Source organism: Thunnus thynnus, chromosome 2 (assembly GCF_963924715.1).
Source record: "Thunnus thynnus chromosome 2, fThuThy2.1, whole genome shotgun sequence".
Taxonomy (NCBI): domain Eukaryota; kingdom Metazoa; phylum Chordata; class Actinopteri; order Scombriformes; family Scombridae; genus Thunnus; species Thunnus thynnus.
Window position 1 is genome coordinate 20,488,926 of NC_089518.1, and position 26,890 is coordinate 20,515,815.

At 40.1% G+C, this 26,890-nt stretch overlaps 1 protein-coding gene and 1 long non-coding RNA gene across 3 annotated transcripts; one reads left to right on the forward strand and one right to left on the reverse strand.

Annotated features, from left to right (window-relative positions):
• The first annotated feature begins 1,341 nt into the window (after positions 1-1,341).
• On the forward strand, positions 1,342-19,104 carry tbx5b (T-box transcription factor 5b). 2 transcript variants are annotated; one of them, XM_067609080.1, is made up of 9 exons: positions 1,342-3,036; positions 7,304-7,450; positions 7,767-7,861; positions 8,219-8,338; positions 9,765-9,912; positions 11,726-11,878; positions 13,666-13,757; positions 14,696-14,952; positions 16,718-19,104. In XM_067609080.1, the coding sequence occupies exons 1-9, from the start codon at positions 2,998-3,000 to the stop codon at positions 17,305-17,307; spliced, it is 1,641 nt and encodes a 546-aa protein (XP_067465181.1). In that variant the 5' UTR covers positions 1,342-2,997; the 3' UTR covers positions 17,308-19,104. The 2 variants fall into 2 exon arrangements, with proteins under 2 accessions (XP_067465181.1, XP_067465184.1); XM_067609083.1 differs by lacking the exon at positions 1,342-3,036 and adding an exon at positions 5,958-6,447.
• On the reverse strand, positions 14,832-25,098 carry LOC137196261 (uncharacterized). Its single transcript, XR_010931235.1, has 2 exons — positions 19,964-25,098; positions 14,832-14,963 (listed from the first exon to the last, which is right to left on the reverse strand). It is a non-coding gene; the product is annotated as an uncharacterized lncRNA (long non-coding RNA).
• Between the last annotated feature and the right edge of the window lie 1,792 nt (positions 25,099-26,890).

Sequence of the window (26,890 nt, forward strand, 5' to 3'; positions counted from 1 at the left end):
TGAAAGTTTTATAGACTTAATGTTTTATTTGTTTTCAGTATAAAGGGCAAAAATGGCCAACTGGGAGGCATGAAGAGGGTCAACATATTTGCCCTTTAACACTGTCGCCAAACACAAGCATGCACGTACATGCCCATTTTGTGCCCAGAGGTTGTGATAAGTGAAGTGTTTCACACGTCCAGTGCAAAGGTCCATTAGGTAAAACGCCTCAAACCCTGTCCTGACCTCTGTCCACTTCCCTCTTTGCAGCTGTGTGGCTGCAGGACCAGCGAGAGTAAAATGTCTCCACAGAACAGTTTAAATTGTGTCGGTATGTAAAAAAGGCCCTGAGTGCCTGTGAAATGTCAGCTGTGTTGAAATTAGTTTTCAGTCTGTTAAAGACAGAGCTCCTCTAGGTACTGAGAAAAAATCCAAGCAGAAACGTGTGGCTGGATCAGTTTGGATGAAGAGAGGTGAAAGTTTGGTGTTGTTAGGTTAAGAAGAGAAGAAACAATGAGCAGAATGGGAGATGAGCTTTTCTCTATAAAACAAACTCCAAATGTCATACTTTTGTACAGATAAAAACCCACTAATTTGCAAAGCTTTGGTACCCTCTCTCTTTGTAACTTGTAACTTTTGTTTCTGAGAAACAATGAAGCAATAAAAAATAAATAAAATAAGGCAAAAACACTACAAGCCTTCGAGGTTTAATTTCTTGTCTGTGTGTGTCTGTGCAAACATAAAGGTCACGTCACACTTCAGTTTGACGCCTGTGAGTGACGGGCATCTCTGAGGGCAGACAGACACACTGCTCCCCTAAATGTTAATGTTCCCACATGAATGACCCCACAAGCAGACTGCTCTCTCTCTCTCTCTGTGTGTCTCTGCATGTTTCTGATGTCATTACACTCTGGTGATTTTACTCTCCTGGAGCTCTATAGCCAGATGGTTGTGTTTTGTTGCTTGTACACTGGATTGGTGAAGGACTGTTTTGTGTGTATGATGAAGAGAGTGACGTAGAGTGTGTTCTGTTTGTTTCTTTTGGACTTTGTCACATTGATTTCTTTGCTCTCCGCTGTTCATCTGTTGTTTCCCTGTTTGCAGAAGAAACCCACTAGAGGGAGCTGCAAGACTCCACACTTCATTCACCGCACTGTTGATTGTGAGGAGACATTATATGAGGGCCATGCATGCAGCTGAAGGTGCAGAGTAGTCTTCCTCTTACAGACACTCACTTCAAAACCAAATGAAACAATAAAGACATTTGACTTCAATCACAATATCAAAGCATGACAATAATAAAACATCTCATCAGTCAGCTACTAAACAATGAAAAAAAGACTGATTGATTTTGACACTTTTGCAGTTTTGTGTATCTATATTATGTCACCTCATAAATAAAAATCCCAACAGTAATAACATTTAGGGGTTAAAGATTTATACTGTATCAGGCCAAAATTACAGAACATTTACACTTAGTGAGCAAAAAAACAAGAGGATTAGGTACAAGTTAGTTAGTTAGTTAAGAGGTTATATAATTTATAAAGTCTTTACAATTAACAACAGTCAGGTGTTTGCTGTAATCATTCCTCCTGTTCATACTGCTGATTGGAAGATCTCCTCCAAATGTGCTCACAATATAAGTGAATGTGATGTTTCATATTAATGTGACGTTTTGTAAAAACATGTATTGTTGCACTGAATGAATCATTTGCTAATTAAAGCAGTGATCAGACTAATTAACATCCTCATTAGCTTGAGAGGATGTTTGATGTATCATGATGATCAGACAGCTTCTTTACAGAAGATTAATGACAAATGCAGAAACATTTATTTCTCTCCATAATGAGGCGAGTAAGGAGGGAAAAATTCTGATGTTCGAGACACAGACAGATGAAACAGTTTTGGGGAGAAATTCTGCAGAACTTTTAAATCCACAGTCCTCCCTTTGAGCAAAAATGCATTTAAAAGTTTACCTGAAGATAATATGAGTCTTCAGCCATCTGAGTCAGTCAAATAAAGCAGATATCTTCCACAGTTACAGTCTTTTTAATAAAAAAAAAATCTCTCTTTGTGTCTCGACGGACAGTGTTTTCCTGTTCAGCTGCAGTGGAAGGATCATAACAAAGAAGGAATTCAACAACAAAAAGAAAGTAACTTTGAAAAATGTCAACTTGATTTGACTAATTTGGACGACTGAGGCTTCATTTTGGCTTCAAGTAAACTTTTACATACATTTTAACACACCTGACTGCTGTTTTAGGACAGACTTGAAAAAATGTGAATCTTTCCTTTAAGAGCTATGATCTCATTATTGTGACTGAGTCACTTCTGCAAAAGGAGGATTTCTGGAAATGCTGTTAATAAGTTGACCGCAAACATTTGATCAGTGTGTTGACTGTTGGAAAGAACATCGATGAAGCTGATAACTCCTTTCAATGTCAAAATGACAGGATAATGTTATTTGTGTTGAGTTTTTAAGAGGTCTCCTACCTCTAATATGTCTCATATGTAAACCTCGTCATGTGCCACCGAACCACTAAGTGATCTCATCTCGTTTGCAGCGAGTGAGATTTTTCTTTAAAGAGGAGCAAAACATTTAACTAAGCCTGTGGAGAGCAGAGTCATGTGTGCGTGTAACATGTGTAATATGAAGTCATATTAATGTGGAGCAGGTTTTCCTTCATCTGGACTCGGAGGCCCCGTCTGGACCGCTGCCAGACCCCCACCCTCTGCTGTTCCCACATCAGACCACCTTACAAACTGGAGGCGGAGGGGAGGGTTGGAATGTATTTTGCCCTGTGTGATGTGATTGTTTGCAGAGAAATGGGTTGACCTTGCCCTCTAACGCCACACACACACACACACGCACACACACACACGCACACACACTCGCTCTGGCCGAGCTGAAGGTGTGTGAGACAGACCTGCTGAGTGCAGGAGGTCTGGGACCCCTTCACCACTTCCTCCAGACAGAGAACAGAGGATCCAGTCAGCTGAAGCCAGGATGGGACAATAATGAGCCGTCCAGCCGCCACCAGCACCACCTCATTTCAGGTATTATTGAAAGCTTCGCCTCTCACTTCTCTTCTTCCTCACAGGCCAGACAACTGAGGGCTCCGAGCATGTGAGAGTTTCAGTCTAGAAAAAGCAGTTTGAAAATTAGCCTACATTCAGTATCTTAAGATTTGGGTGATTAGATCCTGATCACTGACTGTAGTTTGCAGCTTGAAAGTGTGTGTTAGTCTAAAAGTTTGGGGTTAGAAAGACAGAAAAAAGGGAGATTTTTCAAATATATTCAAGGAAATTTGAATTTGGAGTCATGTTGTAGCTTTAGCTTTTAAGTTTTAATCATTGTTTTTTATATCATTTTATCCCTGGTGTTTGCTTTATTGACTTTTATTCTGTTTTTTAAACTTTATTGTTTTACTGTTGTAATTTTAAGTCTTACATTATCTTATGTTATTTATTATTGTCTATTTTGCTTTTATTTATTTTTGTTTATGTTTTTTCTAATCTTGCTGTTTGAAGCACTTTGAGCTGCATGTTTGTGTGAAGGATGTTATTTGAATAAAGTTGAGTTGAGAAATTAAATATGACGTAATGAAACAGTTAAATAACGTTTCTGGCATATTAAGAAATTAATTTACAACACAGTTAAGGAAGTTTATTATATATTTTAATTTCAATATATTTTTTAAAATATAAACACATGTTTTTCCTCTGTACTGAACGGCTGACAGAATATCTGAATAATTACTTTTTTTAAAAAAAGAAAAAAAAAAAAAGCTTCTGTTTTCAGTGTATTTTGTTGTTTTTGAGCACAAATGAGGAAATTATATCATTTGCGCAAATATGTCAATGATCAAGTGGGCAACAAACATAAAGTTCTAAATCAAAACAAATAACAGAGATTAGTCCATAAAATTGATCAGTTATTTTTCGGTTTTGATTCCTAGATTTAAACTTTTTTGCGTGTTTAAACAACGACAGAACAAAGAAGTCAAAAACTAATTAGACTGATTGTTTATTTTCGGTTGTTTAATGAAAACGTGCAATGAAGGTGATGGATACAACTTAAAAAATGTAAATATTGTATTTAATGAAACTGCATTGAAATATTTCTCAGGAACATACAATTAAAATGTCTCTTTAACTTTATTTTATATAATAACGTCAATTAACGGACTGCAGCGTCATAAAGGCTAAATAAACCTAATTTTGACTGAAGAGTCACGAGAGGAGGCAACATGATCACTGATATTTTAATAAATAATATTTTGTTTTTACATAAATCCTAATAAATATAATTATATTTTACTTATTTCTGAATGATATAAAATATCTACTAAAGCGAGTTTAAGTGTGTTTGCTCTGCTCGTTAGAGATGAATTATGTAGGCTAGTAAATTAATAATTAGCCTACTCTTAAAGAACATTTTAGAGTATTTGGTAAAAGTTACTTTTGAGCACTTTAAGGTAATTAAGCCTGCTGGTGGTGCTTTTTCTTCAGGCAGCTTTTTCTATAATTAGGCTACGGGTTTTTATGCAAAGAAGTCTTTCTTCATATAAAAAATGGCTAATATTTAACAAAGTATTTCGACCTGCAGAGTCTGTTTGCTTTCGTTTAACTCGCTCTAACTCAAATCATTAAACTCTGAACTGACTCAAAACTCATCTGTAAACAGATATAATGAATGAGCAACAAAGATATTTAAGGTAATTTTGGGAAAACTGACAGCAAAACGTGAACATGTCCACGTGCTCTGATCGACTCATTTAATGGCTTTTTATAATAACTGAGGATATTTAATATTGTACATATTTTCATATTTCATATTTAATACAGTAGCTACTTCGGTTTTTATCTATAATCAAATTCAACATATCAATAATCTATGTGCTACAGTATTTTCAGCTATTTCAGACCATCTACACCCGCCATGTGTCTTTACAGAAGCCGTTATAACAGAAATATAGTCAACAGCTCGGATACTTTAGACTCACATTACACAGAGAAAGGCCCCTAATGCGTAAATCTCTCCAAACACAGTCTGAACTCATTGTGGTCATCCTATATAAAGAAGCCTTACGTTGAGAAGGCACGGCTCGGTAAAAGCGGGTAACGGAGGGATCCTGCATGTTGACCTCTCACTCACCCCTTCAACTCTCAACTCCGGATGCCTCCGGTTATCAGGATCTACAGTAATCCAGTCAAAGTGATGCGCGCTGGCGTGAACCCGCTGCTGCCACCTGCGCCTGAATCTATAATCTACTATCAGATCATGTATGAGTGTATCTCGTATGAGATTAGGCCTGTGGGTTTGTATCGTGCTTTTAGGAAAAAAGCACAAACCAAATCCGCCTCATGTTCTAGGTTGTTAGTGTCGCTACGTTACATTTGCGTAAAGGACACTTCAATGAATTGATAGCCTGCTATTAAAATTTCACTGCTTTATAGGACAGCAGTAGAAATAAATTCTGTCATCCGCCTGTTTGCCATCCTCGCTCAGTATGTGCGATTGGAGATGTTCCGCAAAATCCGCGCAAAACAATGTTTCTCTTTCTCTTTCTCATCCTAATTTGACCTACAGTCGTCTTCCTCACACATCAGTGGTCAAATAGTTTATTCAGTGTTAATTTAAAATATTGTTTGCTTAAAAAAAACAACAGGTTTCGCTGTTAAATCAAAACAGTTGGATTATCCAGATGATTTTGAGGTGAAATGGTCAACCAGCAGTTGAACCAAGAACCAGGATTAATGCTGCAGAGACAAATAGACAGAGATTGAAATTATAATAATATTAATAATAGGCTAATGCTTTGTGTGTGTGTGTGTGTGTGTGTGTGTGTGTGTGTGTGTGTGTGTGTGTGTGTGTGTGTGTGTGTGTATGATTGGCCAGTGTCACGGCTATGATTTGAGCTGCAGATACCGATGCACCGTGCGGACCTATGGGAGCGCAGGGGAGGCAGCAAGGGGGAGGGCACTAGATCCGAGGCGGACTTGACTCCATTTGTAGGCTAATGAAGGAGCAGATGAGCGGGGGTTCAGATCAGGGTTGGCACCGAGTCTGTGAGGGCGATACGGAGCGGAGCGACGTAAACGAGGAAGAAATTATATCGCCGCTTTAAACGGATCTCAGGCCTCCGCTGCAGACGGGAGGCAGCGGAGCGGAGGAGCCGCGGTGCGAGCGCAGAGAGACGGACAGCGGAGCTCTGAACAACCCGCTGATGTATCAGAGCTGCACAGGGAACACGGTGGATTTTTGAGGAGCCGATACCGAAACATTTGGACTGTTGGATTTTTGGAAACTAATAATAATAATAATAACAATAATAATAATAGCAATAATAATAATAACAATAGGAATTTAAAGCAACTTCACAAAAAATACGCGAGGAGCCTGCAGAGCGCGCAGGAGTAGGATGAGCATGTTTTCTGCAGGGAGAGCAGAGCAGAGCGTTTGAGGTAAAGGCCCTTAGAGAGACCATCCAAAACACACACACACACACACACACTCTCTCTCTCTCTCTCTCACACACACACACACACACTCACATGCCAGATACAGGCTGTGGGTAGCTTATTTGATGTCAGTAATAGTTTAGAGTTACTTCCGTTTTTAAACAGGGTGCTATTTTAACATACAATTCAGTTTCTAACACAGTTGCGGAATTTAAAGCTGCAGTTATCAAGCATTAAAGCTGAAATATGAACATTAACTTGACCACTGAAGCTATAATAAAGTATGAACTATATTACGTGAATATGCACGCATGACCAAGTGACAAATCCTAAAACAATGTGAGAGTTCAAATTCATTAACGTTTAATCTGCTTTCAAGTTCAAGCCTGTAATTAGGTTATTGGATCAGTTACAATGTAAGTCATTGTAAGTCACTGTAATGCAGTGTAACATGTTGTTATTGTTGTTATTTTTGCAGAAATTATTTGTTTTTTCCAACACAAATTTCATCTCAAAACACGACAGTTCTTCACCAGATATGAAGTTTTCAACAAGTTTGTGTTTTTTTTTTTGTTTTTTTGTTTTTTGTTTTGGTCTTTTTTTTAAATAAATTAAACATCGATGTTTGTTCCTGTTCATTGCATGAATTTAATATTAAATATTTTTTCTTTATCATAGATATGAGTTGAGTTGAAACTAAGCTTTATTTGCCTGTAAACAAACATGCTTCAATTCATTTCGTCAGGCCTTTTAGATGACATGTTCAATGACAACCTCCCACTCTTTGTGTGTGTGTGTGTGTGTGTGTGTGTGTGTGTGTGTGTGTGTGTGTGTGTGTGTGTGTGTGTGTGTGTGTCAGTGGGACATGGCAAACGGAGGGGACCAGTTCGGCCTTGCAGAGCGTCCGGACTCGGACTGCATGGATTCCCCAAAAGAGACCAAACAGGAAAATCAAAGCTACGCTTTAAACTCTCCAGTTTCTCCGCAGACAGCGTCCAGTCAGCAGGTAGAAAGAGACTGTCTGTCAAATAATGTAATTATTACATTACTGATGTCTGAGTTCAACAGTTTCTGCAGTTTTTATACTTCAGAAATTACATCACAAAGAATGTATTGATGCATCTCTGACTGTAGAGCTGCAGACGAAATATTCACCTCACTGTTTAATAAATATGGATAGTTTTATTTACCATATAGAAACCACATAATCATTATTTTAAATATGCAAATCATGTTAAATGTATTTTTTTTAAAAAAAAACATATAAGTGCGTTAGGCAACAGAGGGACTTCTTCATCCGCAGTGTTTATATTTTGCTGCAGGGGATGGAAGGAATCAAAGTTTTCCTTCATGACAGGGAACTTTGGACGAAGTTTGATGAAGTGGGAACTGAAATGATCATCACCAAAGCTGGAAGGTAGGAAGATCAAATGATCCACTGTTGACTAAAGAAAATAGATTTTGCTGATAAGATAGACTTTCCAGGTATATTTTCACTCCTCATGCTTTTATGAAGCCATAACCGCACATCATTAAAACGTGCGGAGTTACACGAGAATGATTTTTATTAATCGTAGGTCTGCTTGCATCAGTATTTCTGAGCCAAACAGGCGCAGTGTGTGTGTGTGTGTGTGTATGTGCAATCAGGCCTCAGGGGAGTGTTTTATCTCAGAGGAATGCACTATGGTCTACATTTTATTATCTTGCATGTATCTTATCATTTAAATCTTTCAGGGAATATTGATATTTCCCTCCCTGATTGTGTTCCCTGTAGGAGGATGTTCCCCAGTTACAAGGTGAAGGTCACAGGACTGAACCCAAAAACCAAATACATACTGCTCATGGACATAGTTCCGGGGGATGATCACCGCTATAAATTTGCAGACAACAAATGGTTCGTATATTTATAATTGTTATATATTTATAATCAAACTTAGTAGACTACTGCAAAAAAACGTCTGATTGGGTAATGCAACCAAATATAAATCTATATAATAATGTGTTGGAGTCTGCACAATAGGTCAGATTTAACAAAATATATTGATTATTAAATTCTAACTTTATCATCTTGGTTCAGGCAATGAATGGTGAATATAATGATATGCATACACAGCCATAAATAGACTCTTTTTTTACTGCATTATTTTTCCACATCCTCACACATTTAGCTGCCATCTTGATCCCTCTTGCTCTGTTGATATGTAGGCCATAATTAATTTTATACATCCGCCTAAAAAAACCTCTCTAAATATAAATCTGGGTAAACGAGTTGTAAGTTTATGCTGCGCTCCATTCCCGCCTCTGCACCGTGTAAAGGTCGGGTCCTTCTTGCAGACTGGGATGGCCTAGTTCCCCGTGTTTCCCCCCCTTGTGTCTGCCCGCCGGTTAAATCGGAGTATGAAGGGTTCACCGGGCGGACAGACGGCATAGACCGGATTAAAAAGTCTCCCATTCAACTGAGAGGGGAAAAAATCCGAGTAGACCACCGACTCTCCATCAATGCTGCTCTGCCTCTTCGGAGCATCACAGTGTCTGGAGCCCATTACAATGTTCAAGAGCTCAGTGGAGGAACTGACTGTGACACAAAGTCCCAGATCAGAGCGCAGTGGTGATAGCCTGAAGGCGTTTTTAAAGAGATAAAGTTTCTATGTTTTTGATTGCTCCTCTCATCTAGTGTATCATGTCATTTTATATTATTTTAACTTTTTTTTTTTCCAGGTCACGTCATTTGACCTTTGCTCATTTCAGACTCAAAACGCAGGCCAGCCTACATGCAACTTTACAACATTTCATCAATATTGATTAAAAGCCTTTTGGAGTTGAAAACTTATGACTATATCAGTTATTATAAGATTACAATCCACACTAGTTATTTTCGGCATTTAAAAAAAACTCCCACCTGTAGCCTTTTAACACTTTGATTAAATATTAATGCACCACATCATGTAGTCCTTTTGTCTGCACTTAAGCTACCGGCGAAGACGGGGGGAAAAAATGGCCCAAAAGTCCAAATATTAGATGTTTGAATGTAAACATTTTTTGGACATTCGTGGACTTTGTTGATATCTCACAACATCTCTCCTGCTCAAAACAACAGCAGCTTCATATCAGAGGGGTTAATTTGGTTAGACTGAGCCATGCAGTGTCCAGATGTGGCTGTCTGTGTAAACTTCAGTAGGCCTACAAACACGGTGCATTTTGTCTAATTAAAGCACCAGATAGGTCTTCTGCAGCCGGCGGCGGCAGCACAGGCCTCCTGCGCCGCCAGACAAACCACTGTGACCCACTGATTGTCAATGTCTCACCGTTTTCCGTTATAGGTCGATAACGGGGAAGGCAGAGCCCGCGATGCCCGGGAGGCTTTACGTCCATCCGGACTCTCCCGCCACCGGGGCGCATTGGAGCCGCCAGCTCGTCTCCTTTCAGAAGCTCAAACTCACCAACAACCACCTGGACCCCTTTGGACATGTGAGTCCTGCTTCTTAACAGCCTTTTTGATGATGTGGCTTGTTTATGTTTTCATAGAGAGAATAAGAAAATGTGTGCATGGCCTGTTTTGGCTTGAAATTAATTATGAATCTGAGCGTTTGGAATTTATTAAATACATTATTTTTAGTTATAGAAAATGAAAATGCCGTTTAAAAGACAATACGTCCATGGAAGTGACACATATCACACACCTCCCCATGAAACTGGTCTGTTGGTCGTATCAAATAGCTGCACATTGTGTGTATTTTAAATAAACAGCCCTGAGTGATGTTTTTAATTTAAGAAGAGTGATTACACAAAGTAAAGTCACAGGTCCAGATAGGCAGACAGCCATTCAGTCCTGCGCTCAGCTGGCAGCACATGTAGCTCACTCTCCTGAATATAACTCAGCAGACATCACAACAGCAGCACAAATCATCATCATGTGGCCACACTTGAGACTCCACATCAGACCAAGGACTCATTCAAGACCACAATTACCCAAACAGCTGTACAGTAACAGCAGCGCGTATTGTTTCACAAAACAAACACAAAAACATAATCCTGAAATTAGAGGTAATGATTTCAGTGACTCTGAAGTGCATTAGCTAATGCATGTCACCGGCGGACACGTCTCTGCATTAAACCGAGCCCCCCCCTCCCGGATAAACAAACGTGCTCGCGCCCGCGTGCGCGCCTATAAAAGGGCGTGCGTGGAGTTGTCAGTGTCGTGGGAAATAGTTGCAGGCAGGCTGCTCTGAATGCACAAAGTTATGACAATTTTGTCCCCGAGCCAAATGTACAGCCTTAAACAGTAGTGTTACAGCCCTTTTAATAAATAAAAAATAAATCTGAGTTATATATATTATATTAAACTTTATACACATTTCAATGTGTAACTTTTAATTTGAATGATCAGTGATTGCACTGAATTATATTTTGACATTTAGGCCTCATATGTCAGATCCTTTGGTGTCTATGTATATTATTTAGTTGTGGTTGAAAGAGTCACTGATGCCATTTATTAATACAATTAAATTAACAGTGCAGCTATAATATACTCTAATCCATGTCTAACTCTCTGTTTTTCATGCTTTATTTCTGTATTTTTGTGTTATTGGTCTAATATGTATACACATCATCTATTCCATATCTGTCCATCCTGGGAGAGGTTTTTTTTCCTGTTAAAGGGAGTTTTTTTCCTTATTTGAATCAAGAGTATAATGATGTTTATTGTCTCTACAGACTGAAAATCCCTATGAGGCAAATTATTAATTTTGAAATATTGGGCTATACAAATAAAAATTGACTTGACTTCATTAATCACTTTGTTTTCAGGTGGTAGATTTGGTTTTATACATGAATTTATGCTAACATGTGCATAAAAATAACACCTTGGTGTAAACATGTGTCTGGAAAATAAGTCATCAATGAGTCATTTTTTCAGTAATTTTTCTAACTAAACTAAGAAATAAATCCTTCTTACAAGAACCTTTATTAAATATTCATGCATGACTCATGACACCAGTATTTTTAGAAACCTTGGCTACAGCCGTGGAGGCTATATAAACAAAAATCAATTATTAATTTGTTTTACTTCTTGACCTACATCAGTTTGATCCTGCTAACATGTACAGTACAAATCTCTGTCGTAAAAATTCCTGTCAGCCTAGAAATGTGCATGGAAGTCTGACTTTAGTTGGGTTTATACCCTCCACCTGGCCTCCAGCGCAGTCCAGGTCCCATCTGCTGGTGGAAACATGACAGGTCTGTCAGCCTCACCTTCTCAATCTCTCTCCCCCCCGCCGCACAGATAATACTCAACTCCATGCACAAATACCAGCCTCGTCTCCATATTGTCAAGGCGGACGAGAACAACGGCTTCGGCTCAAAAAACACAGCTTTCTGCACCCACGTCTTCTCTGAGACTGCCTTCATCGCCGTGACGTCCTACCAGAACCACAAGGTACAGCAGGCAGGACACACACCGAAACACTTAAAACTGTTAGTAGAGCGCCACCCACATCTCTTTCAAGGATGAGACAAATTACAGTAAAATAAAAAGGTCTTTGAACATTTGAATAATTATGGAAATGAAATCTCAAAGTCTCATGTGTGAAAATCAAATCTGTTCTTCTCTCAGCTTTGTGACCATTTAGATAAATGTATGAAGGTTTACTTTTGGTTATAGTCCACAGTCAGACTACACACACACACACACACACACATACACATAGAGAGAGAGAGAGAGAGAGAGAGAGAGAGAGAGAGAGAGAAACATACAGACACACACTCTTCTTCTTTGTTTGTATTACTGTCTGTATTTTATATCCAGAAAGTCAATTTGCATCTTCTTTGTTTATGTGTCCTGCATCTATATTTGTAAACATGTCCAAAAATAAATTATCCTGCCTGTGTGTGTGCGTATATGCGTGTGTGCGTATATGCGTGTGTGCGTGTGTGTGAGAGAGAGCATGTGTGAGCGTTGGTCTGTAATGACCTGTTTCTTTCCCTTGATCTTGGCTGTTCCAGTTTCCTTGGCGTACTAGAAAGACAGATTGCTGAAGCTTTTAAGCCGCCCTGCTGATTGAGTTTTCATGAAAAACCCACAAATTGATCACATTTCTCGTAACAAATCATTAATTATATAAGTGAGCGAGCAAAGTTTTGCAATTGTTTTATTTCTTCATTTTTCACTGCTATATACTTCTTTGGAAATTTACTCACTTGAGAACATAGAGGTAGGTGTAGATTAGATGGAGAGTATTCAGTCTGTCAAGAAGCTTTCATTTTTATGTATAATAGTAGATATATGCATCAAATATAATGTAGCTTATAAACAGTATAGTATTTGTTAATGATAATAGTAGATAAATGTAATGGTTTTTACATCTAATTATACATATATTAATATATATATATGTGCATGTGTGTGTATAATAATAAATACATATATTTTACATTTTAATACTAAATTATTTTAATTTGTAGTAGTAATAGTAGTAACAAAAGTCAGGAGTATAAAGTGAGCATTGAATTCGTTTTTCAGAATATTACAAATGATTGTAAATCTGAGCTTTTACACTCATATTATATTTAGTTATTGTGTAAAAAAGACGTAGACGTTATAGTTCCGTCATAATACAACAAATGCTGTTGGTGTCACACCTTTATGCTAATTGTAATATTCCTGTATTAGAATCACTGAACCAGGTGTTTGTTGGAGGCTATCAGTATTATCAGACACTTCAAAGTTTGTTTAGACCTGAACTCGTGTCAGATCTCTAGTCCACTTGCCTGCTGTTTGACGGACACCGTCTTTAACCAAATGAAATCCGTCAAAACGTGAAGGTTTCCCTCCATGACATCACCGAGAAAAGTTTGAAGACTTAACATCAAAGCTTCCAGCTTTTGGACCTCTAAAAGCTTTGGCCTGAAATCCTTAAACCTGGCGACTGTTTGGGTAAACAGTTTATTCTGTGTCAGCTGGCGAGAACACTGTCCGCTCCGTTAGAAATGTCAGCTGCTGAGGAATGTTGGCCGTCCACAGCTTCAACGAGGCGGCTTTTAACATCTGCAGGGCCTCTGACTAATAGTAAACTATTGACTTTCAGTCAATGAAAAGAACAGCTATAAAACTGAATATGCCTTTGTGCCTGTAGTTGCATGAAACAGCGTTTTGTTGCGGCCTGTGAATGTGCTTTGGTGTAATACTTGTGTTTGACTTAAAGCTTTTCTATGTTTCATCCTCAGATTACTCAGTTGAAGATTGAGAATAATCCTTTTGCAAAAGGCTTCAGAGGCAGCGACGACAATGAGCTGCACCGCATGGCCAAGCTACAAGGGTGAGTCTCTGTGTGTCTGTGTGTGTGTCTCTGTGTGTCTGTGTGTGTGTGTGTGTGACCATTCATAAGAAACAAATTGTACTCTTCTTTCTTGTCTCTCTCCCCCTGTGGGCAGGGCTGTTATGATGGGGTACATATGGTCTAAGACGTGAGTGTGTGCTTGTGTGTTTAAGCTGAGCCAAGTGGTATAAAGACATGTGAGCCATTGTCACCTGAAGGTTACTTCGCCCTGAACATGCAGCACGAACACAACCCAACCGAGCATCAGTTCCTGTGCTGCATTGATAGATGCATGATATCACATTGCTGCTGGTCTATCAGACTGTCACTGCTGATCAGCTGAAGGCCCTACATGGTGTCTATTTGTGTGCTGAACTAATCTCCATTCAAGTGCTGTTGTGTCAGGCAGTTTAGAGATTTTAGCAAGCCAATGGGAGAGGCTGTTACTGAGGGGAGGTAGAAATGTGGGCAGGGCAGAGAGAAGGGAGAACGGGTGAAATGCAGCACCCCTGTGTTATTGTGCTGCTGTGGTTGGTGGAGAGGAGAAGAGAGGAGAGGAGAAGAGCCTATCTGAAGTGACACATGGATGGATGTTTATTTTTAGAGCGGGCAAATTATCTCACTGCAGCACCGACTGTGTGTGTGCGTGCATGTGTCTGCTTGTGTGTGTCACGATCTCAGCAAGAGTCAGGGAGATGTGGCCCGCTGTCCCCTACATACCACAGAGTTCACCGAGAGGGCAGTGTGTACAGAGAGAGATCAGAGCTGAAAGGATGGAGAGCGGCTAAGTAGACTTGAAAGAAAAAGGGGGGGAAAAAAACAGGAGCATAAACAATACAACCAGGCAGAATTGAATCTAACAGAAAAATAGCTGTAGGCAGATATGAGCAGCACACCTGAGGCCGTAATATCACATGGCCTTTCTGTTTCTGTTCCAGTAAGGACTACCCTGTGGTACCTCGCAGCACCGTCCGTCAAAGAACTTGCTCCGCTGGGAGTCCCTTCAGTGGGGAGGTTCAGGGTCTGCGGTGCTCCCCCGAAGCCGCCGCATCCCCCTACAGCTGTGAGAACGGCTTGAACAGCAGCAGCAGTCCTCAGGAGCTGCTGAGCGCTCCTCCAGCCCACTACACCCTGCCTCATCCTCACCTGCAGCACAGCCAGCCGCCGCAGGTCTACCACTGCACCAAGAGGAAAGGTAGGAGGAAGCTGTGTGAAAGAGAAATACAGTCTCAGCTCTCACGCTATGAAATAAAAATGGCCCTGACACAGGAGTGCAGATGTAGCCAATTTATTTATTTTAATATCGATTAAATAATTGTAATACTGATATTGGAAATTAATGTGCGCACTTTATAAATCATTCTGTTCTGACTTATCACACCCATAACTCTACATTTATGTTGTTAACTGCAAAGAAAATATCATGTTACTGCACTCAAACCACTCATCTATGACTTTTCCAACTTGTGGTTGTGTGACGTTGCTATAATATTTATATTTTATGAACTAAAACAACAGCAAAGACAAAGCATTAACAGCTTGGGAAAATTACGTGACTTTAGTCATTTGCATTAAAATGTTACCTCAAGGATAATGATGGGCATGTAATTACTGTTTGTAACCAAAAAAAATAATTTTGACGTAATTCACGCTTTAAGTCTCTCAAATTCGTTGTTTACAGCAAAATAAATGGAAACAAATAGCTGGTTGGGAAGTAGAAAATCAACTTTACCGATTTGCATTAATTTATGCTGTGACAAAGTTTTTTCAAAGTGTGTGCAATTAGCTTCTGATTTTTCAAAGGCTGCATTTAAATGAATAATGAATCATTCATTTTTCTGTGGTCATTTACACAACCTTCATGGGTTTATTCAGACGCATTAATCAACAGAGAAAAAAAAAACACTACAGCGCAGCTACTTCTGCAGCCTGCTGGTGAGGGAGAGCTCAACAAAGTTCAGTCGGTTTGTCGAAGCTCAGAAAATAAATCATTGAAATGAGGCTGGAATAGAAATACTCATTGAGTTAGCAAGCTGGAGCCCAAGTTCAGTGACCACACAACCTCGACTCCCTATCGGCTTTTTGTTTGTTGTAGAATGGTCAGATATTATTTTTTATTACTGCTCTCTATCCCTGTTTTAGAATAAATTTAACACATTCAGAGCAGCTCTCTTGCACATTTTTTTTATTGGGTGCTCCCTTTTTCTACAATATAGCTGCACACATTTTCACCTGCTTTTTACCGAAAAAATAAGTGTGAATTAGTAAATCTAATGCAATAAGCAATCAAACACACTTTCAGTACATGGTGTGCTGCCTTTTTCTACTTTGATAACTTTTTTTTATTCTTATAGGTTGAGTCTTGAGCACACTCTGTCTTTAATACCTTGATTTTGGGAATATTTTTTTGTCTACAAATCCCCTTTTTTATTTAACAGAAACAGCCAAAATTCTCAAATGTTAAATGTTGCCTAAATACAAGCAGCTATAACTTTTCAGGAACTGCCTAAAACTGGCTAAATTATGATTGAAAGTACTATCTAATCAAAGAATAAGTAAACAAGACTTTGGATCTGGCCAGACAATCAATGCCAACTTTAGGTACTTGATAGTTTGATATGTTGCGCAGTGGAAACTTTGTACCAAACAGTATAAAGATTGGATACGCAGCTCTAGTGGATAATCGGATTAAACATGCTTAACAATCAGTATAGTCCATTAAGCTCTTCTGGCAAACATTATGAATAAACTGCACTTTAGATCTTCATGTTTTTACCGTAGTTAATGTAATAGATTGTCTAAAAGCAGCAAAACAAATGCAACCTACTTTCATGTGTACATTTTGTTCTCAGCTCAGCTATGTGAACTTGTCTAAATAGGAAGCAGAAACTTTCCCAGTTCTCACTTGTCATAACGTTGAATGGAAATCACCACAATATTTTCTCTCTGTGTCTCTGTAGTGGAGGAAAACTGTTCTCCAGGAAACCGCCAGCACCCTTACAAGAAACCCTTCACTTGTGGCTCACCAAGTGAGGGCGAGTCTTACTATCACCCCTCCTCCTACCCTCCTCCTCCACCACCCAGTCTATCCAACAACCCAGCCCTGGGTCTCACTGACTCCCCCTACAGCTCAGACATGGGACAGCGTCAGGCGTGCATGTTTGCTGGCTCAGAGCCCAGACTGGATGAACTAAACTGTGCATCCTGGTCATACACCTGCCCGCTCCCCTCTGCCATGACCCCCATGGAACCCTACCCACCCTATACCCCTCATCCTCCCTACAGCTCCAGCCCTCAGGGCTCCCGGCTCAGTGCTATAGTCCACCAGAGCTCTCCACCGCTCGGAGAGCCCATCGCTCACGACCCCTACCAGAGCCAGAGCTCCAGACCTCCAGCTCAGAGCTCCCAAAACATTCACAGCAGGCAGCTCAGCCCACCTCTCAGAGAGTATCCTCGCTACACCCCCAACCTGTCTCCTCCTCTCTACCACACACTAGAGACGCACACACACATCAGATGCGGGGTCCCCGAGTGGAGCGCAGCCTCCTAACTGAACCAGAGGGCATACCTGAAAGACTGATCAGTGGACAGAGATTCCTCGTCTCAAATTCAACGACCCTTCTTTCAGCTTTTCTGAAAGATGCTGCACTGCATACGGACTGAATATGATATTACCTTTGTAACATAATTGTGAAAAGTGTGATTTTGTGCTGTGTAAAGAGGCCTCATCTGTTTGTCATGTTTCTCCCCTGTGCTGGATGGAGCAGTGGGTTGTTAAAGAGTGGACTCGGACAAACAAACTTCATGAAGCTCCAGATGTAAAAAAAAAAAAAAGAGAGAAAAAAGGAAGAAGTGATCCTTTCCGAGCAGCACAATGACCATCAACGTACTTAATTGTCTTTCCGTAACACAAAGACTGGTGTCATCCAAATGTTTGCACTGTGAGCCCCGTTAAGGCCAAACCGTGAACACAACCAGGCTGTTTTTTCTCTCAATGACTCCCACTCTCTACATTGTGAAGGATGTAAATTGTGACCCACTGTCAGACAGGCAACAACACTTACCGACCAAAATAATCTCAGCTCTCAGCGGAGCCTGAGGGAGACCTTTTTTATTCTCTTTAGTGGAGCAAAGCAGAGCTCCATGCTCAGTCTCAGTGAAGGAGAAAAGGCATGAGCTGTCTGTGTGTGTGTGTGTGTGTGTGTGTGTGTGTGTGTGTGTGTGTGTGTGTGTGTGTGTTGGTATGTAAAGCCTGTGTCAGCTCAGCTCAAGAAAGCTATGAGTTAATTTCCAATGAGACAGGCAGAAGTAGCTGCAGGCGCTGCACCATAGAGATAAACAGTTTGTTTAGACCACACTACAGGCTGAAAGACCTGTAAACACTGTTTCCACTGCATTCTGGGTAAATGCACAACATCAGCGTCACACAGCTGTCACCGCTGTCCTCTTAGTCACCCCCAGCCGACCAATCAGCTCACTCCATTGACTGAGAGCCGACAAATGAGCATGTGCCTCTCTGTTATCCCCAGCTGACCAGTCAGAGCTGGAGTTCAACGTGGTTTATGTGTGCATGCGTTGGCCCATTTTTTGTTTGTTTCTGAATTATTCATGAGTCCATCATTGCTCCCTGACATGTGAGGATTGCTCAGCAAAGAAATACAGTGCTGTAAATGTGATAATGTTGCAGTTTTTTACGATTGCTTAAGCGTATTTTTTTTAAAAGTGGGCTCATTTTGTCAAAACACTACACACAACATGGTTGACCAATGTTGCTCGAATGTCATCTGATAAATTTGGTCCTCCTCTTCTTCGTTTTCATCCTCACTCTCCCTCTTCCTCGTCCTTGTACTGCAACATTGCCTTCCATTTTGGTTGAAGACAGGCACTCTCACCTGTTGCTTTTTTTGTAGTGCTTTCATCTGATTGGTGAGTTTACCACTAAGCACGCGTCTGTACACCTGACCGCCATGCTTGATCGATTGGTTCATAGGTGTGGTATTTTGAGAGGCAAGAAGTGACATCATGTTAGATTTCTGTGTCTAACGTAGAGAAGTGTGTTTAGTGTTTTGCAAAAAGTGTGAGGCTGAAAATGTTGCGCAGATCTGGGCTGAGGTTTCGCTCCTTGTGCGTCAGGTTTCACTAACTGTGTGTTATTTTTCATTTTAGCGTGAAAGCAATCGTAAAAAACTGTGTTAGTGTCTTTATTTTGAATTTACATTGGTCCTTGTCATATCCACACATCATTACTCCATTAATTGCTTTGACTAGATTGGATTGAGTAAATTTCCCTTCAGATTTGGGTAGCATTATTTTCCTCCTTTCATTAAATGTAAAGAGACAATTGTGACTTTTTGTGCAAAATAGAGGCAAACTGAGATTTTGGTTTATTTTTTTGTAATGAAGCAGTTTTGTTATATTTTTGCCCAGGTGTTTTAAATGCAGTAACATGTGAGAAGTTGCTCTAACAGTCTGTCAGAATGCAGAGAGCAGATCCTCATCATTCCTTAATATGTATTTGATTTGTGTGTGTGTGTGTGTGTGCGCGCGTGTGTGTGTGACAGTGAGACGTAAAGAGCTCTCTCTTTTGGGAAAATGTTTGTGTTTTATAGCATTGTTCCTGCTAATAGTATTTATTACTCTAGATTTGTAAAGATTAGTTTGTTGTAAACTTGTGAGACAAGACGGTATTGTTCAGAGATATTTGTTTCTCTTTGAAGGTTTGATTCATCCTCCATTTCCAAGTGGTGATAAATAGTTGTGGTAAACAAAACTAAATTTTCTGTTCTATGGAAATAAAGACAGATTTATATACAGAAATGGAATAAATTTTAGAGAATTTTTGCGTAAGTCAGTTGGTTGTTGTGTTCTTTGTGATTAGACAACGAACACGGCACATACGAACTATTAACATTCCCAGAGGGTTATTTAAAGTACGCTCAGCACCTCGGGAGTGGAAACTCTTTTAAGTGCAGTGCAGTTTATCAGTTTCAATGCATGTATCAATATGAAGGACCTGATGACCGTGGAAGTCTGCGACCTTTCCCAAACAGAAAGCGTCCAGCAATCCCATACAACACTGTAGAGTATTGTTTAAAGTGTAACCGCGTGTATTAGGCTGCTACCTCTGTGTCTGTAACCCACCCAAGTCATCCACTCAGCAACAAACCCCCTCCAGAGTGGTGTGGGTGCTGGGGTGCTACGCATACCTCGTCCGCCTCTTCTTATCTCTGACAGCTTGTTTGGCATCTCCAGTCTCCACCAGCTGGACCCCCTCACTGACAACCTGCTGCCCAGAGAAGGGAGGGGTCTGCCGGGATATGGGACAAAGAAAGGTGGGGGTGTGTTAGTGGTGGTCGCCCCCCCCTTTTCCTCCAAACCAAACCGCCATTCCCCTGGACACACATACACACGCCAGACCTCCTCCCTCCCAATATGGTTCTGTGTCTCTCACAGCAAAGTTACACCTGCTCAGAGTTTACAACACACCCACACTGATAGAAAAGCGAACGTAATGTAATTTATTTGCAAAGGTTGTTAAATCATTTAACTTCTAATCCAGTGTATTTACATTTAATTACACTGTTAGAAGTCTGCCCCTCTCTCCCCTTGTCTTTTTTCTCTTTCTTCCTTTCTCTCCCTCTCTCTCACACACCGTGAGGTCGGAGGTTAAGCAGGCAACTCTTCAGAGGGTCTGTTCCTCCTTAACCCTTTGTCTCCAGACAAACTCTAGCCAGGACGAGGAGGGGAGGGGGGGTTAGAGTGAGGTCTCAAGGGGCCTCCAGCTCTGAAAGATGAATTGCATCACTTCATACTTGCTTGTACAGTAACAGAGTTCGGTGATGACCTCTGTATGGCTGAGAGTTAGTTGGGAAAATAAAGCTTTGGGTAAAGTAATATTAAACACAGTGAGTGTGTATGTGTGTGTGTAAAGGACCCTAATCCATCAGTGGAGGACTTTCTCAGACACACTGGTTGGACAGTAGATTGATGAACCTTCGTGATCAAAGAGCTTAAGTGGTGCTTATCGTTATCTCCCTGACACACACACACACACACACACCACTCACCCTCCTCCTGCCTTCTGCATATTCTCCTTTTCTCATCCTTTCCAAATTGCGTGATGGTTTATAACAGGCACAGAGAACAGACACCTAGGCTACTGTTTTTTTTTTGTTATGTGCACAGTTGAGACTTCACATTTACACAAGAGAGAAAGAAAGACTGACATTTTTAAATGTCACTCATTTAGCCTGCAGACCTGAATTTTCATGTTGTGAGGGTTGCTGAGGTTGTTCTCTCGGACAAAAGGCTATACTGTATGTTAAATCTACTGCCCGGCTACGCAGAACCATTTCTTTTGCAAAATAAGCTTTTTTAAAAGACCTATTTGATGCTCATTTAATTACAGTCTGAACTATTGGTTTGAATACATAAATGTGTATTTGGAGTCTCTTGCAGGACACTGAGAGGCACTTGTGTGATGTCCAGCATTAGTGATGTCATTTTGTGTGGAATAAGTGGTCTGAGATGGAGTGTAATTGGTAAAAGCTGATTATGGTTCGTCTCTATCGGGCTGATGGTGCTCCATCTCTGTGGCAGTAAAGGGGGACAGCTTAGTCCTTCCTGACTGGCATAGCGCTACTAAAACAGCCGATACGCTGGAGAATAGAAAGAGTTTCTGCACACTCGGACACATGCAGTTTTCATGTTTCAAAATCTGAGTCTGCAGGGGCTTTTTTTCTTCAATGGCTTTCCTGAAACTTTACAAAACATAGTAACAAAGCTTGTCCAGGTGAGTGTTTGCTGTTTTGAGAGCCTGATAAGACCAAGTGGATTTGGAAAGTGTAGAGGGACTCGTTCCAAAATGGGTTGATGAATGGATAAAACCAACATTTGTTAATATATTTGTGAGCCATAAGTATCTGTAATTAGAAGCACTGTATGGGACTAAGAGGACAGCACAATGGCAGTACAATAATGTTAGACAATGAATGCTTAGCCATCACATATGGTGCAACAAAGTAGGATGGCAGGGAAGGTTTATTTGAATGGTACTATCCATCCTTGCTGTTATTTAAAAGCCACAAGAATGGGCTAATGCTGTTAAGCACGGTATAGTAACAAGACTCAGACCAAAGCTAATTTCCCCCTAAATGAGAGTTTATGGCTGAAACAGCCCTGAAATCACTGAAGTAGATCTTAATATGAGCATAAGGGCTGTCAAGGATAAGAGGCCAAGTAAGAGTATGTGTGTGTCTGTGTGTGTGTGTGGGTGGGTGTGTGGGTGTGTAGGGTGGGGTGTGTGCTTGGGTTGTCCTGCATGTTACGTCTGAAAGACAAAGGGAGAGGTTAAGGGTCAAACTAACAGCAGACAGGCCAGTCCAGGGTCAGAGGGCTCAGACTAACCTGATCAGTGCTGGCTGTTTATCTGAGGGCCCCCCGAACCCTCAGCCTGATGGAGCTGCCTTATCTTTCCCTCTCATGCTGGACTCTCACTTTTAGACCAGATCAAGAGCTCAGTGCCACTTTTAAAGACAGCTGATCTCACTGAGAGAAACGAACATGCAAACATCGCAAAAAAAATAGTTGTAGGGTATCCTGTTGGCCCAACAGTCTGGCAATGATGTCCCATGTTTGGGTCCAACTGAAGATATTTATCCCCCTGATTTTCCTGTCACTCTCTCTTTCTAATTTTTTTTTTAAAAAAAGGACACTGTGATGTGAGCAAGATTAATTGTTTTAACTCCTAACATATCGCCATGGTCCCAAGACTGGCAGCCAAACACACATGACAGGGTGAAAGGGATAGAGGCGCTCCCGCAGTGGGTGGTGGTGGGGGTTGTGGGCCGTCATGGAGCCAGTGTCCCGTCTGATTACAGCCAGAGGACTGGAGAGGCACGCTAATCCTCCACACACACACACATACACACACACATACACACAAAGAAACACAACCAGCAAAAGACTGGAAGACACACACAAGCCTATTCAATCAAGAGATTACACCCCATACCCCCTGACCTCACTCCGGTCCCCTTGTCCGGACAGGACATGCAGCATAATGATATCACTACCAGCAGGACTTCGCTCTGCGTGTTTGCTCACTGTACAGACTGGCTGTGGGCCCTCGCGGTCCCCCAGTTTTGACTAAAGGAACACTGTTAGGTCATTATTGTGCCTGGTTCTACAGCCATAGCTAGGTTTAAAAAAAAAAACTCAGATCATGAGTCCAAGTTCTCACAATTACCATTTTTTGACTTACTGCTCCAATTCACAAAAGCCTCATTGACAGTTATCAGACATACAATTCTGTTGTCTAAATGGCCTAAAAGTATACAAACCTCAGTATATAATTTAATCTTGTAAAATATCAGGTTTTGTAGCGGTATTTTCTTTTGATAAAATCCACAATACACATAACCTTGTGTGACTAGACATATCTGATGACCCCAAATTTGTCTTGATTCCCTTGAACGGTCCTGACCCCCAGGCTGATAACCATTTTATTAAAGATTAACAGATGTCCCGCCTAGAATGACTTAATAAAAATACATTTGAAATTAGTCAAACATATTTAAGTGACACATACTGTATTGCTCAGAAATCATAAACAGTATGCTTTAGTTTGCCTTTTGTGGATGTCCCATGTGCCTCAGCATCCCCTGGCAGGCTTCTCTCTCTCTCTCTCTCTCTCTCCCTGTTGCCCCAACGTTCCTGGAGGCTTGTCGCCATTTGTGTACAAGCGTGTTTGCAAACAGGCCAGACAAGACCACTGCTGTGAGACAAACACAAAACACAAACATCAATAAACAAACAAATCCATTCATACACTCCGCTCCCTCCAAAGACTACGTGCACATGCAGCCCGATTTCATAGCACTCACTCAGCCTCCTGTCAGGTCTCATTGTTTGCCAGAGGCAGCATTGTTTGGTTCATACTTGGTGCATTTCTGCGATCTTGTCTCATTATTAATAGATGGTGTCAGAGAGTCGCTGGCCTCTCTGTCTGACAAGGCATTAGCATAAACACAGACTTCCTCTCAATAGCTGTTTGCAGCACACTGTTGACTTTTAATTATGGATGTCTAAATGTTTGTTACCTGTCTACCCAAGTGTGGAAACCACTGTGTGTGTGTGTGTGTGTGTGTGTGTGTGTGTGCGCAAGCGGAAGTGAAAGTCAGAGCTTTTACTGGTAATAAGCTTGACTGCTCAATCACTCACATCTTTTAAATTTTTGCATTTCAGGAAATAAACAGAGGCTTGACGATGAGAGTAAGTGCAGAATAAACTTAATTTAGAAAACCAGTTCTGTTCCTAATCATCAGCTAAATATTCCTGTTGTTTGCTGGGTCTATACATTTATCCAGGGCCTGTTTCCCTTTAACTTGAATGCTGAAGACTAACATTTGAGGGTCAGAGTAAATTCATTATTTCATTCCTGTTGTGCAGACAAGCACTATTCAACAGTGGTGGAAGAAATATTCATATCCTTTACTTTTGATAGATAGATAGATAGATAGATAGATAGATAGATAGATAGATAGATAGATAGATAGATAGATAGATAGATAGAGAGAGAGATAGAGTAGCTACTTTATTAGTCAAAAAGGGAAATTAAGGTACCTATACAGTAATGTAAAAATACTCCATTACAAGTAAAAATCCTGCATGGAACAGCCTACTTTAGTAAAAGTACATAAGTATTAGCAGCAAAATGTGCTTTAAGTATTAAAGTAAAAGTACTTGTTTTGTCCCACTGACTGATATATTATTATATATGACATCATTAGATCATTAATACTGAAGTATCAGTGTTAGAGCAGCATGTTACTGTTGTAGCTGCTGGAGGTGGAGCTAGTTTCAACTACTTTAAATACAGTTAGCTAGTTTAGTCCAGTGGTTCCCAACCTAGGGGTCGTGGCCCTCCAAAGGGTCACCAGATAAATCTGAGGGGTCGTGAGATGATTAATGCGAGAGGAAAGAAGAAAAAACAAAGTTCTGATACACAAATCTGTTTCCACTGATTTAATCTTTAACAATGTGTTGTATTTTAAAAGTTTAGTTAGTTATATTAGCCATTGTGTCAAATCTTCATCTGAAAAGTAACTAAAACTGTTAAATAAATGTAGTGGGGTAGAAAGTACAATATTTCCCTCTGAACTGTAGTGGTGTGGAAGTATAAAGTAGCATCAAATGGAAATATTTAAGTAAGGTGCAAGTATCTTAAGTATAGTACTTGAGTAAATGTACTTAGTTACTGTACCACTGCTATTCAAACCAACATATAGATATATGTGAACACTAGAGCTGCAACGATTAGTCCATTATTCAATTAGTCGATCCGCAGAAAATAAATAGCCAGCTATTTTGATAATCTATTAATTGTTTGAGTCATTTTGAGAAAAAAAGTCCAAATCCTCTGAAATGTGAATATTTTCTGGTTCATTTAGTCCTCCGTAACAGTAAACTAGACTTCTTTGGGTTGTGTTGGTCTGGACAAAAGACATTTGAGGACGTCAACTTGGGCTCTGGGAAACTATGACATCAACATTTTTCACCATTTCCTGATATTTTACAGACTAAATAACTAATTGACTAATCAAGAAAATAATCGTCAGATTAATAAATAATGGAAATAATCATTTGTTGCAGCCTTAACAGTAAAAAACAGAGAAATGTATTCAGTGTATTAAGTGATACAGAAAGACTTGTACTTTCCATTTGTTGTAATTATTGTGCAAACATTTAAAAGCACAGTGAATTTGGATATTTGGATTGAATATTGAATATATCACTTAATAAAAAGTGATATAACACTTTAAGGCTACTTAAAAAGACATTTGAAGGAAAATGGGTGACATTAGGGTCAATAAAGATGACTATGCTACCAGCACTAGTTTCATCGTCCTGTGGGCTTTGTGTCTGTATTATAGATTCTGACCTATTCACCTTCTCCTCCTCTTCCTCTTCAGCTGTTAAAAGGTCTGCTGGTGTTTACACGGGTGTGATGTCTCCATCTCCTCAGTCTCACACTGTGCCCATCACCTGACACAACATGCTTTTATTATAATAGCATCATTCCATTAGTATTAATACGGTACTCTGTGTGTGTGTGTGTGTGTGTGTGTGTGTGTGTGTGCGCAGCAAGCCGTCCATTCATCAAAAATGGATACAGCAGCATCTCTGCCTACAGCTATCTGTGTTGTTGTTTTTCCCCTTCACTGCCTTTTGGTCATGCCTTTCCTCGTTCTTTCTCTGCTCATTTTAATGTGTGTGTGTGCGTGTGTTTGTGTGTATGCATGACACACATTTTCATCAGCAGATGCATTTTTCTGGTTCTGCTGCTGTCGCTGTCAGCATCACTGTCTCCGCCACACCTGGCAATTATTATGCAAAAAAAACAGCACACAGCATTTCCATTAAGAGTGCTAATGCCACCTTCCTCTGTCGCCACATGGCCGTGTGGCACTGTGTTACCAGTATGAACATGTAATGTCAGAGTACCATTAACTCAGTAATGTACACACCTCTTCCTTAAAGGTGATAACAAGTCTTCAAAGATATTTTAGGAGTGAACTCAGTCAACTGCGTGACTTTGGGGACTTCAGGGACAAACAGTACACGTAGTCTTGGCCCAGAAATGCATTGAAACTCACTCTATGATATCCTCCAATTGGCATATTTTCATATTTTGGTACATACATTGTCCTCTGTGTTTAAGTCAAAAACCTATGGTTCCAAGGTGAAATAGCCACCATAATACAATATATAAACGCATGAAGTCATTATTTTCAGGTGTTTACTTAATTTTTTTCAGCATTTTGTCATTGTTTGACAGCAGAGAGTACGGAAGTGACAAAAAATAAGGGCAACAAAGTTCCTTGACTCAGATCAAACCAGGGGAAATTGTGAGTATATGGTCAGCATCTTAGACCTTGAGATCACCACAGGATGCCTTTTATATCATGACTAGTGATATAGTGTTTTGGGGACATATATTTTGCCACTTGGGTATATATTTGAAGAAGTAGCTGACTGTTAAAATCCCTTTACATCCATTTTCCCCCACTAATATCCTTATAAATAGCTTTAAGGTTGTTAAAGGATATGGCTAGTGATTTTCTATATCGTTT